This window comes from Taeniopygia guttata, chromosome 2 (assembly GCF_048771995.1).
Source record: "Taeniopygia guttata chromosome 2, bTaeGut7.mat, whole genome shotgun sequence".
NCBI lineage: Eukaryota > Metazoa > Chordata > Aves > Passeriformes > Estrildidae > Taeniopygia > Taeniopygia guttata.
In genome coordinates this window covers 46268427-46281495 of record NC_133026.1, presented here as the reverse complement: position 1 = coordinate 46281495, position 13069 = coordinate 46268427, and the positions used below count along the sequence as shown (strand labels likewise).

Sequence of the window (13069 nt, the reverse complement as noted above, 5' to 3'; positions counted from 1 at the left end):
TTTCCTCTTTTCCTAGACCTCTTAAAATTGATCTTTTCCCTTGTGGCAGGCCTAAACAAAGATTTCAGCAATAGGCAGTCCAATAAGTCAACGCTTTGGATGTTGCACAGCATTAAAGCCAGTATCTCAAGACTATTTTCCATCTCCTCTACCAAGCCTCCCAGCTTCCAACTCAAGAAACAGAGATTGCATTTATCCTTTGGCAGAAATAAAACCGAGTGTAGCCAGGGCAGGTAACTGCAGTAACTCACTAGGCATCTGTGCACTTAATAAAACATAGTGTTCTCCTGGCACAGAAGGGAGCCAAATGCCCTCAGCTGCCATTTCACTAAAGTAAGCCCTGCAAACCACAGGGATTTAGAGTTCTTACATCCAATGCTTTTTGCAGTTCTTCATGCTCGCACACTAAAAGGGTGCTCATTGATTTAATAAAGCCAAGGTCTAGAGAGATCTATAAATACAAGTGTTTTACCCTCATGCATTATTGCCCTGATGCCCAAGACTGAACTTCTGCTCTTTCATAGATAAATTGCTTCCTCGCTGGTTAACACCAGCTTCCATTAGCAAAAGTGGTGGCAGACATATTTGGGAAGGTGATCCATGATAAAACACAGCTTCGTCTCTCTTTTTGTTTTCCCTTTGATTTCTTTACTTGCCACATCCTATGTTCCTCTTTTTCCCATCCAACTCTTCTCAGAAGAAATCAATAAGGTACTCTTTATCAATATTACCTAAAAAGTTATCAATGATCTCACCTAAAATCTACTGAACTGAGTGCAGTGACAGATATCAGCCTGGAGGGGCTCAAGATGATCTTGATCCTACAGTTGCCAAAATTGCCTTCTAAAAGGCACTCTGAAACAATTATTTACATTTTTTATAGACTAATAATAATAATAATAGCAATAATATTAGGGGGAGAGGGTGTGTTGATATTTCAGTCCTAAAGTAGAACACGTTGTGTACATTCAGCTACTCTGTAAATTCCAAAATGCAAAACATAGGGCTTTCTAGCCTATACTTTTCTTTAAATTCAACAGCAAATTAAGGTTTATGGCTTTTACTTAAAAATATCATAGGAAGTTTTATTTAGAATGACTGTTTTACAATAACTCCTAGGCCTTGGCTTGTCCAACTGAACTGCTCCCAAAAATGCTTAACTCTGAAACAGAACGACAAGGAAACAGAATATTTCTCCCCAAAATGTATATCAGCTAGCAACACCATTAACTGCTGAACTCCCAGCGCAGCAGGCAAAGCACTCTGACAAAAGCATCACTTGTCCTTTCACTGTCATGTTATTACAGCCCATACAGTCAACGTTCTGCCTTCACCTTGTACCCTTGTGGAGTTCCTCACCCACTGGGATTGTGACAGGGACCAGGTGGGAGCTTAAAGCAGCAGCGTTTCCAAACCTTACCTTTCCTTCTTTTTGCTGAGCTACAAGCAAAGACTTCTGGGTGCACCCTCAACTCTGTGAAAGTTCTCCCCACAAATTCACATGGTAAACTTCACAACATCCTGAAATAAAGTCATGTACAACTTTGTGCCCAGGTTTTAAAGTCAAAGAAATGATTGCCAGATCATGTATTGGGTTACTTTCAATTAGCTCAGCTCTGAGATAACCTTGTGTTACATAAAGGCAACAGAGTCACCCAAGATTTGATTATCTGAAACATTCCCCTCTCTGTGCAGTTACATTTACTACATGTCAGGATGTTCTTACTAGCTGAAATACACACTTACCAGGCAAACACACATTATACAAGGGTTGTCTGTGATAAAAGGTATCTGCAAAATTTCCCCTTCATTTTCACATTTTGCAACCGATCCTGAAATAGAAATAAAAATTTTTAAATACTAGCATATTTCATTTTACCACGACAGTTTTGGAAACTATCCTCGTCACACTACATTTAATCCTTGCTCCATTCCTAGCCCTCAGTTTTAAACCGTCCCGTAATTTGCCCAATTTAATCAGGCAAGGACGTTCAGCATTTCTGCAAGATTCTAAAGAGAACAGGGAAATGAGTGGCCTTTTATTGCTGCACAAACCTAGACTTTCTTTGTGCCCCAGTTACAGCAAAGGACGCTTTTTCTTCTCTCAGATGACGTGTGGAGAATAACGAGTACTCCATGCAAAGCAGGATATGTCTATAACGATAGATCCAGAGCTCACTGAAATCAGCAGAAAGCTGTCCATCGCACTCTGAGGACTTGGACAAGCACAAGCCCTAAACCAAGCATCCTTTTAATGCACGGCAACCACTTAGCAAATGAGTCAAAATTAGCAGGCTGGCTGTCAAGCAGAATCAAATTAGGAAACCCTTTACAACGCTAATGCTGATTAGTCGGTATGCTGTCATGCTGGAATCACTCCTCAAAGTCTAATGGCTCCTCGCTTGCGCTAGAATTTGATTCTGCATTTCCCTCCATGCCCCAGATCTCAGGAAGATAAAACCCTCGAGGGGAAACAGGGAGAATGCGGAGAAGGAAGAAAACGAACAAGAAAACCTCTCTGGGGGGCAGCGAGGAACGGTTGCGGTGCTCACCTGCCCCGACCCACGCGGGTACCCCCGGGCCGCCCTTCCCGCGCAGTGCCACCCGCGCAGGTGGCCCCGCGCAGCCCGCGCCCGCCGTACCTGTGAGCAGGGAGGAGGCCGGCGCCCCGGGCAGGCACAGGACGCCCAGCAGGACGGCGGCGGAGGCCGGGTTGAGGCGCGGGGCCTCCGGCCAGCCCCCGCCGAGCCGCGGCATCGTCCCGGGGCTGCCGCTGCCCACCCGCCGGCTGCGGGGCAGCGTCCGGGACGCGCCGTCGGGTGGCGGAGCCCGCCCACCCCCGGCACGCCCGCCCCAGCACCGACCCCCGGCGCCGGGCAGCGGCGGGGGGGTGGGGAGCAGGACGGGAGACCGCGGCCCGCCGGGGAGTCCCACCCCACGGCGGCACCGGGGGAGGGGACTGCGGGTGCGGGGAAAGCGGCTGTCAGCGCCTGCCCCTCGGCCCCGCACCCTCTCTTTCCATCACCCCCCTCCTTTGCCCGCATCCCTTCTTATACCTTCCTCTCCCCATAGTCCCTCCTCCGGCACCCCCCGGCCCCCATGCCTCCCTCCCCCCCGGCGCACACACGCATAGACAGGCTGCCAGCCCCAGACCCCGTTTCCCTGCCGGGAGATGCCCGGCCACTCCCTCCCTGGCCCCGCCGAGCACCTCCCGGCCCGGCAGCGGCGTCGGGGGGCTGCGCCCGCGGCCGCTCTGCGGGAGGGGCGGGGGAAAGCGAGAGGATCGAGGAGAAGAGGAGGAAAGAAGAAGAGGAGGAAAAGGTAGAAGAGGAGTATCAGGGGAAGAAATGCAGATCTTCGGGACAGGGTCGGGGTACCTGGGCAGAGCGCGGCGTCTCCGGCTGCCTCCGGCGGGCTCGTCCCCGGCTTGTGTCAGCGCCCTTGGCGCTGCGGGAGGGTTTGCCAGCCGCCAGCGAGCGGCGAGAGCGAAGGAGGGAAAGAAGGAAGGAAGGGAGGGAGGGAGGGAGCGAGGGGTCGGAGGCTGTCCGCCGGGAGCTCCGCGAAGGGGCTCCACTCCCCGGCTGCCCGCCCGGCCGGGGCCGCTGATGTCCCCTCGCCTCCTCTGCCGCCGCGGCCGCGCACCCAGGGGCTCCTCCGGCCCTCCTCGCCCGGCTCCGGGGCTGCCAATCCCCCTCGGGGCGCCCGGAGCCCGGCACGCTGCGGACTCGGCCGCGGGGCTCGGGAGCAGCTCCCGGGGCCGCGCTGTCCCTCCCCGAGCCCGACCCGCCGAGCGGGTCCCTCGGCCCGTCGCTCCCCCGTGTAACCTTTGCAGCTCCTCCTCAACACTTGCCATTTGCAGGTCCACGCTTTGCTATCCCAGGTGTAAACACGGGCAATGTCAGCGATAGATATCACCGACATGGGATGACACTCGTGGCGTGTGGCAGGACTCTTCTGTGACAGATCTTCCCGAGCCTGTTTTACAAATCGATTTTTTTTTCAAACTGTGATGTTTCATCTGGGGAAATGAACCCTGAATGAAATTAACTGGTCTGACAACAAGCTGAAAAATGCTTTCATATTTCTACACCTTCTTATTTTATTTCTTTGGGGCCTGCATGTGAGCTGTGATTTCCAAAATGCTTACAAATAGTGAAAAATCAGGTGCATGGCAGGCTGGTGTATACAGGACTGCTTCAAATACATTTTACTTCCCAGTAAGATGCAAGACAATTTGGTTTGCAAGTTAATTTTGAGAGTAAAACCCAAAAGCCAAGACCTCTGAAATTCTACACGTTTGCTCTAAAAAGCAAAACATGTACACCTCACTTTCAACACAACTTGTCACCTACCTTTAGGGTAGAAAGTAAAAGTCCTAAAACAGCTGAAATTGCACCTATGGGAGGGACTACAGAAAACTGATACCGATCACCTTCTGGACATCACTATCAAAATCCCTCTCCCTAAGGAAGGGAAACCTACTTTTTTCTTCCAGCCTCAAACTATACAGGTTGAAGTTGCATAGGAACATAGAATAATTTAGATGCCATTATAAGGGTTTTATATTCCCTAAAAGTACAAGTGAGGTCCAAAAGTTTCTCCATGCTGTGTATAATACATTATAAACTCAGTATGTAAGTACAATGCATGTAACCTGGAAATATTTTTTTTTCCCTGGGAAATATAATTTTTTCATTTTCATGCATATTAAACAAAGATAAGCCTGTAGAGGTATATATTATTATGCACTACTTCAGAATACATTTTCACACACCCAGATGTTTTTTTCCACTGGAAAGATGTACTGAATCTTTTGGTAAACTGGCCTTTCCTTACTTCTCTATCTGTAATCAGTGGTTACATTTCCCTTTTCTAATTACAGTGCAGCCACAGCCTTTCTAAAGCAACAGCTATTGGAAAAATAAATCTACCCTGATATTTTCTTAAGTGACAACCACCACAGGAGAGTACTTATATCATCAAATGCTTCGAATCTTCTCTTTATGTTGGTCTAAAATTCATTAAATATTAACATCACCTGGTGTGAGAAACACAAATCACAATGAAGGCATCAAATAACAATCCAGGCATCCAAGTAACAGCAGAGAGCATGCTAAAATAGTCTGGAAAATGCAAAGAGGAGAGTTCTTTACAAAATGAAGACGGGAGGTGACAACAACTGAGCATCACACTCAATCCCTGCCATAATTCATTCACTTAAGACAAATATTTCATGAAATCATACTAAAGCAGAGCAGTCACAAAGCAATATGTACAGATTCCTTTTTCCATGGAAAGAAACTATTGTCATCATCAGTGAAGCACCTTCAACACACTGATTAGGCCTGAAACTTACCTCTGAACATGTGCAGCATGAAAACATTGTCCATGGGGTGAGCTCACTCCATCTATGCATCTTCTGTCGCAGCAGTAGTGCTGAGGCGAGGAATTTGCCCATCTTTCTTGCTTGAAGCACCTCCTGAAAAGGGGCTTTAGGTCTCCCTGTACCATGCCTACTCCACAGTTCACTGCCTATTGCTGTCCAGTGGAAGAGCCTGCTGAGGACTGGTGCTGCCTCCGAGTCTCCCTGGTTCCCTATCTCCTCTGTCATCGGGGAAGAGGAGAGATGAGAGAGACACTCATCCTTAGCAGCAGTCTTTGTTGCTTCCTTGATATTGATAATGATGACATATCACAGGGGAAGATCACTCATTTAAATCTCTCATGAAATAAAACCCAGCCTAGGAGGGAAATACGCCATCTTAATCCTCCCCCACCTTAGTTTCACCCACTCAGTGCTACAGGTTTGGCTTGGCTTTTTATCTCTTCCTTACCCAGTCTCCCAAGCCTGCCTTATCAGGGATCAGCATCCTTTTTCATTGTAATGTTGTGTTAAGTTTCAAGGTGGGTTGGTTATTTTTTTTTTCCTTTTGTATGCCTGTTTAAAGAGGCACTTATTTTTCCAAGCAACATTCAAAGCTGTGGTAGTTTCAGCAAAATCAGAGGATCACACTGTAAAATGGTGTCCTGCTATCAAATACATACAGAGATTTTGTGCTATGCCAGCAGTTAAAACAGAAGTCATGTCACCAAACCACTTACCTCTTTTGTATAAGCATTACACGGTATCAGTTGTTATTGAAAGGATATGTTCATTAGTTCTCTTTAGTGGTCAGCCTTGGCCCTTCCAGCTGACGGAGCAGTAGCTGCTCACAATTACAACTTTGTGTGTAGCTCAGCTCCTTCTCCAGGGATGCTTTCCCAGTGGCCAGCCATAAAAGAATGTCATGGTCACCCAGCACCCATCCTAAAAGAAAAACAAAGCTTTAAGGTTAATAACAGCAATATGAAGAAGACAGTGATCACATTCACATTTCTCTTCATTATTTTTACTGGCAAGTAAATCACTAGGAGGCCCATTCTTCATGGGCTAGGGAATTGTTCTAGATGTGGCAGAAGGCAACCATGAGTCATTAAATTTAGCATATATGTTCTTTTTTTTTTTCTTTTTTTTTTCTTCTGGGAAGTCGCTTTTCTAGGTCTCAGGCATATGTTGTCCTAGGTTTTCCCTATCATGCAAGAAAGAGTACAATAAACATGCTGCATGTACATCAACACCGCAGGTGTCCCTGCTTTTATTACTTTTATGTTGTTATACATTATTCTAATACAGTTTCTTTGTGTTTATGAGACTCAGCATAAAGAAGAAAATATGACCCAGATATACACTGTCTTGAAGGCTCTGTAAATTGGCACAACTTGCTGCTTCCAGTTCTGGCTTGCTAAACAACTATGCATTTACAAGGTAGTGAAGGTGGTTTCCATATCTGATCAAGCTTACACATTTCTATTGTTATTAACATCTTGCAAAAGATGTTACACCATCAAACCAAAGGTCAGGGCGAACACATTTGCTGTAGTTGGAGGCATGGGTCTGAAAAGCTTGAGCCCTAAAAATTGTTGCAGAAAGACCTGTAATTTGGGAAAGTGTTTTACTATCATGGTGCATAGGCACACAGCAATTGAGAAGCTCAGTAGTAACTCATAGGATTGTGATGAAGACATGGCACTTTCCTGCAGGAGAGCAGCTGGGAGTGTGCAGTTCATTCCTCAGTACTGAGTGGGCTGCAGCCTTTGAAATGTTTTTGCATGTTCGTTCATTTCAGTGCTTAATTCTGTTTTAAAGTTAAGAGTATCTACCAGTGTGGAGAAACAGTATTTCTTGCATGGACACTTCTCCTCTAGGAGATGATGTTAATAAACCTTGAAAGTGGCCTGATAATGTCAAAGAGGTGCTCCTGACAAAGCTCCCCTTCTGCAAAATATTCAGGAAACTTAAATGGATGCAAGCAAGGTTACCACACCAACAGGTTTTAAAAATGTAACAGGATTAAAAATCACATATGGTCAAAGTCTTTAAATAAAAGGAAAGTACAAGAAGTATCTAAAATTTACAGTGAGACTTACTTGCATAAATGTTTATAAATTTTATCAAACAACTCATAATTTTGACAATTTTCCATAAACCCCTGGAACATGCAAAACATTTAATTTATTTGTGGCAAGATAAAGATAATGAGCAGCATTACAAAAGTTTATTAACATAGAAAGTCCTGGCACAGTCATACTTACATACTTCTATTGTTTAAATTATATTTTCTAAGAACTCAGAAAAAAAAAAAAACCTTACAAAAGGGAGCTTCTGATTGCAAAAGCATTCAAAATTATCTGTATTCATAGAAAAGCAAACCAACCAAACAGCACAAACTAAACTGGATAAAAACACCAGCCATACCTCGAACTGAAAAATGCTTGTGTGCAGCAGAAAATATGGCTCCAATATAGAGACAATAGACTGCTGTAGCGGTCCATATCAAATATGCTAAAACAACAATAAAAGAAGTAAATTACAGCAGAAATGCTGAGGCCATCCCAATGATGGGATTCCCAGCAGAAGCTGTTCCAGAGGCCACAGGCCAAGCAAACAGAGTAAAGCAGTATATGGTGGTACTCCTTTCTATTATTTCACTGCTGTAAATAGCTTGCCTTACAGAGATAATAAAAATTATTTTGTGTGAGTTATGTGGGTTTTTGTTACATTTACTCTTGAACATCTGCTGTGTCTGATAAAGGATAAGAGCTAATGAAATCACAGGAAGAGTGGCGCACATGAAGTACTACTTTAGTTTCAATTTGTGAGACAAACCAAACCCTGCATTTTGCCTGCCTGTTCTACTACCTCATGAGTGCAACAAGGAATGCTCAAGAAACAGTCTATAAAATGGAAGATTGATTGATTAATTGATTGATTGCAGATGAGGATGGATCCCCCAGTCTGTACTAGAAAAGTTCTTTATCCCATCCCCTGCCTCTGCAAAATAAAAAATATGCTTATTGTGACAGTAAACTGTTCCTTCCAGCCAGGATCCAGTGGATAAGCAGCTGCCTCTTCCCAGCACAGAAGGGCAAAGGCTTGCACTTTTGCTAAAAGACAAAGACGCTGTAAGAGCATCACTTCATGTACTAAGAACGTACCCCGTGAGTCCATTCCTCTTGCTGCTGGTCTCCTTCACAGCAGAATTTCTCCCAGGACTATTTTTCCCTTTGAACGACAGCGGAACGCTTTAAAACTCAGAGGTGAGGTCTGAGGAACGAAACACACCGCGGGTGCCCTCGTTGGCAGCCCGGCGAGCGAGAGGCGGCTCGGCGCCCCTCGGGCCGCCCGCGCTGCGCGGTGCCGCTGCCGGCCGGCAGGTGGCGCACCCGGGAGCGCCCAGCCCCAGCCGGGGCCGCTCCCACGTTATCCCGAGCCACGGGGCCGATCGGGATAGCGAACCAAGAGAAGCGCTCCCTTGGTTTCTTCTCGGAATGTGGCTTTTCTTTTAATTCTTCCGGCTTGGTCTGTACAGGACATTCGCTTTTCTGTCCCTGCAACACACCTTATTATATCCGGAAACAAAAGTTTTACATAGACCCCCTATTTATTGTTATTTTCCAAATACAAAGCCTAATCAATTGACAAATTACCTTTTATCTTCAGTATATTGGCTATACAGCATTACAGCTGGTACAGGTAAGAAATCCTCCTTACCCTTTCTTCTGATTTAAGCGAAGCACACTCAATTAAACATTAATACCCGATCAGTCCTGATGACTGACTACCACACATACCGGAAGCAATGATCCAACTACCATAAGCAGCCTTGTAAAGCCCCATCAGTCAGGATATGTTCAAATAATGCACCTGAGAAAACTGGGGTAATCCTGCACTGATTTTCTGCTGAAATTTCTGCAAGTTATGCAGTTTCATAGTGAGTAACATAACCATTATTAAAGAAGCAGTACTGCAAGATTTTATAATTATACTGAGCTGCCCACCACTCTTACTGGCTTAATTAAAGTCTGGATGTTCTGCATACACTTCAACCAAGTAGATGCACATACACACACACACAAAAAGGCAAAAATAAGAAAGTATACTAGCAACAAAGCAGAAATTAATTAAAAATACATTTCATTTTGCTACTGATTTACCCAGGTCAGATTAATCTCAGACCTTCACCAAAAAGAAAACACAGAGCCACTCGAGCAAGAGAAAAAAAAGTACTTCTAGAAGGTAGTGTAATTCATCTACCTGTCTCTCAGCTATCTAAGGCTCTTTCAAGAGATGAGAGCAACATTAAATGTGCCAGAGGTGGGCTTTTGGTGTCATTACACAAATCTGCAGGGAGTTTTGCCAAATCCCCAAGTTTTCTGATGGTAGCATTCCTCCAAATACATCATTTAGAAGCATGAGGTGAACAGAGACAGGGAATAGTATTTACTTTGGGAAAGTATCAGTCACATGTCTTGTATATATTAGCAGGTTAAACCCAGGAGAGGCAGCTGAATTACTTGTGACCAAAGAAAACAATTAATCAACAGTTTTAAGGCTTAAAAGAATTTAAAATATGTATTTACATGTGGTGTACACTATTTATTTTAGGTATCTTTAAACTTAGAATCTGAAGTCTCAAGTTGGCAGCTGGCAGGTCTTCCAAGATAAAAAACATCTTCTGAGAGGTTGTTTGGTGATAAACTATTTTCAGACAGAACAGAATTTGTGGCTTAGGGGTTCTGAGGTTTTAATTCAGCTAACTTGAAAAACAACACCGAGCTGCCTCTTTACTAAGTTACTTAAAATTCTACTCAGTTTTAATATTGTTAAATATTATTTTAATATTGATCTAATTATATTCATTATTATTATGTTTGGATTAAATTGAAGTCAACCTATATGGCTGTAGGGTAGCTTGTATCAGTATGGAAGTCAGATAATAAATAAGACAGCTATTATTAAGCAGAGAAAATTATGCTACTGAAAGTATTTTGGAAACTGCTCACCATGCTAAGAGACCACACAATTTAGAACTTTTCCCTGGAAACATTCACACATTAGAGTAGTCCCAGTGAGGTCAGTGTGAATAATCCCATCATGGGCAGAAGATCCTCTCCTGCAGGCACTTGTTTTAGCAGGTGCCCATAGGAAGCCAAGAAAACTCCATTCAAAAGTGGGGTGACTGCAGCATCAGAGTGCCCCTGTGTTCAAGGTTCACTTTGTGTTGGATTACCCAAGAAATGGGTCTCTTCTTCCATAGGAGCTGCACTTCCTGAAGCCACCAAGAGTAGAAATTTGGGTCGATAGTTTTCTAAATGTGGCAGCACTGAGTGCTGTGCAGCCAGCCAGCCACACCTCTGGCCTGAGAATACATGATTATGGTCCAGAAGCTACTGAGGACACTCTACCCCATTTAGCTATCCCTCACATTCCAACTGGCAACAGATCTAAAATAACCCACAAACTCAGCTCAGCGGCTGTTAGTACCCAGGATCACCCAGTCTTCCCTGGGACAAAATGGTTTTATGGAAACTAGAGAGAACAAAACCCAAAAGTCCAACTGGAAACCTCTGGAGAAAAGATATGCGATTGCTCCATGCTTACAGACTACACCATGCAAGCTGCATGACTTGGCTGCCCACTGGCACCACTTGGATAGCTTGAGTGGGACATCTGCAAGATGGAGAATCCCAGCCTTTCCCTAGAGATCACCCAGGATGGCATTTCTAAGCTTTCACAAGTAGGTGTTTACTTTCATAAATGTTCCTATGAAGAAAGAAAAAAGCCAAATAACAAATTACAGAATTGAGGGTTTCTCTGTCCCACAGTAGAGCTGCTTTCAATTGCTGCTGTGCCAGCAGTAATGAAAACAACTGGACTTCTTAAAAGACCATTTCTGCACATTTGTATTCTTTAAAAAAGCAACCTCATGATCCAAATGATGATGACTTCTTATCTGATCATTTCACAAAATGACAATGCAGGCCATCTACTAGAGAAAGTAATTCTGTGAGCACTAGCCAGCACTCACAACAGTTCCACAATTTGCCTTTGGATCCACTCCAGATGAATGAATACACAGCACATTTCCCAAAATAAAGGAATTTTGCTGCCATGAAGCACACTGAGGACAACAATTAAGCCTCAGCTTTGTAATGATAGGATTTTTTAAATGGCCATTTAATTTTAAATAGTCTGTGGTTTGTAAAGCTGTTTCTGCAGAGCATACAGAGGATAAAATGCACATGCTTTCACAGGCCTTCAGCTGCTGGCCCAAGTGCAAAGAAAGATTAAGGCAAGACAGCTTGAATTTACATGATGCAAACTAGAAGAATTAGAAAGAAAAGATGGCTCTGGAAACTATACTTTGTTTTGTCCGAGAAGAGGGATAATACAAACTAAGTAGTTTTTTTTACAGCTAGCAGGATCCAGCCAGATTGCAAAGGTATGAGCTTGGGAGCAGCCAAACAATAGTTCTATTCTCCCACAACCAATTCCTCCAAATCTGGAGTCTCACTTTCTGGGTTCCCACACTGAGCCACAGGCCTCAAGTTTAATTAAAAAATGAATGCAATAAAAAAAATTATTGGTTAGCTTTGGTAATGCAGGACTTAGCAAGGGAAAGGACAGGGAACCAAGTGCAGCAGTGTGGTACAGTAACCCTACAATATCCCCATAGGGGATGAAGAGAAGTGTAGAAAACAGTAAGGAGAGGTAAAAGTCTCTAACAGAAGCTTATGAGTATTTTCTAAGCACCACTCTGTAGTATAGTTTACAACAGGTGGAAAATACATAAAGGGGAGCCAGAATACACCTCTGACATGAACTGGGTGAAGGCACAGAGCTGCAGGAATCTGTGGTGAATTTTAAGGGATGCTGGCACAACCGGTGCTGCAGTTGTGTGCTGGAGCAGGAGACTTACCCTGGAGAAGTAAAACTGAGCATTCCTGTTTCTGCTGTGCTTAGGAGCAGATTAGAGCCTGTAAAGATGTCGAGAAGGGGGAAAAGGGCTACTGCACAGCTCTGGGACTGCAGAGGGACACTATCTGAGCCTTGACTGAACCCAGATTCAGTCTGTCCTAACTCAACACCCACACTCTGTTCCCCACAGAAGCCACATGACTAACAGTCTAGCCTCAAGCAACGATGAAGTAGGCACAAAAAATTAAGGAGAAGGGTGCTCCTTTTGCTTGTACCCTACAGCTGGGGTTTTTTTCTGAACATTAATGTCCCCTGGCCACATTGGTGAGTAAGTTTACCATTCTGGGAGCTGCTCCACCACACCCGAGGGATGGTGAATCAGGGAGTTATACAACTTTGCTATTTATGGGAGGGTTCACCCACTTACCTCTGCTGCGCTGCTCTCTCTGCTCACGCTTGTGCACAACCAGTTTCAAAGGATGGTTAACCAGGAGTAAAAATGATATGGAGAAGGAACTTGGTGAATAAAAATTCACAGGAATGAGTGCAATCACCAGAAAGAGATAAATGAATTTCAGAAGTCAACCTGAAAATGATTTGGTAAGGAACTCCTATACAAAAAGTCACAGTGCATGTAGATTTCCATAAATGTTATGACAAAGCTTCCCTCAACTCTACTGCAGCAACCCAAGTAAACAAACATACAGGTAAATTCCTGAATTCACTTCCTAGCTCAGCCCCGAAGGTATGGACACGCCCACTGGTCTGAGA

The 13069-nt window shown here is 44.4% G+C and overlaps 2 protein-coding genes and 1 long non-coding RNA gene across 9 annotated transcripts in view; 1 reads left to right on the top strand and 2 right to left on the bottom strand.

Annotated features, from left to right (window-relative positions):
- The window catches only part of BMPER (BMP binding endothelial regulator), a 150426-nt gene extending 144932 nt beyond the window's left edge, over positions 1-5494 (bottom strand). For 2 of the 5 annotated variants that reach the window (XM_030266976.4, XM_072925836.1), the window contains exons 1-2: positions 2643-3013; positions 1747-1832 (exon numbers count right to left, since the gene is read on the bottom strand). In XM_030266976.4, the coding sequence (XP_030122836.4) occupies positions 1747-1832; positions 2643-2757 (201 nt within the window). In that variant the 5' untranslated portion in view covers positions 2758-3013. Of the gene's footprint in view, positions 1-1746; positions 1833-2642; positions 3014-3377; positions 3536-5356 lie in introns of those variants that run through there. The other 3 variants (XM_072925835.1, XM_030266978.4, XM_072925838.1) reach the window with 3 other exon arrangements.
- LOC140682644 (uncharacterized) lies at positions 3021-8082 on the top strand. The gene is made up of 2 exons (XR_012054623.1): positions 3021-3321; positions 3860-8082. It is a non-coding gene; the product is annotated as an uncharacterized lncRNA (long non-coding RNA).
- BBS9 (Bardet-Biedl syndrome 9) overlaps positions 5481-13069 on the bottom strand; it is a 292130-nt gene continuing 284541 nt past the window's right edge. Inside the window, exons 23-24 of one of the 3 annotated variants that reach the window (XR_012054621.1) lie at positions 6103-6307; positions 5481-5604 (exon numbers count right to left, since the gene is read on the bottom strand). Coding sequence is in view for 1 of the 3 variants with exons in the window: in XM_032747134.3 (XP_032603025.3) it covers positions 6156-6307 (152 nt within the window). In the remaining 2 variants the exon portion in view is untranslated. Of the gene's footprint in view, positions 5605-5913; positions 6308-13069 lie in introns of those variants that run through there. The other 2 variants (XM_032747134.3, XR_012054622.1) reach the window with 2 other exon arrangements.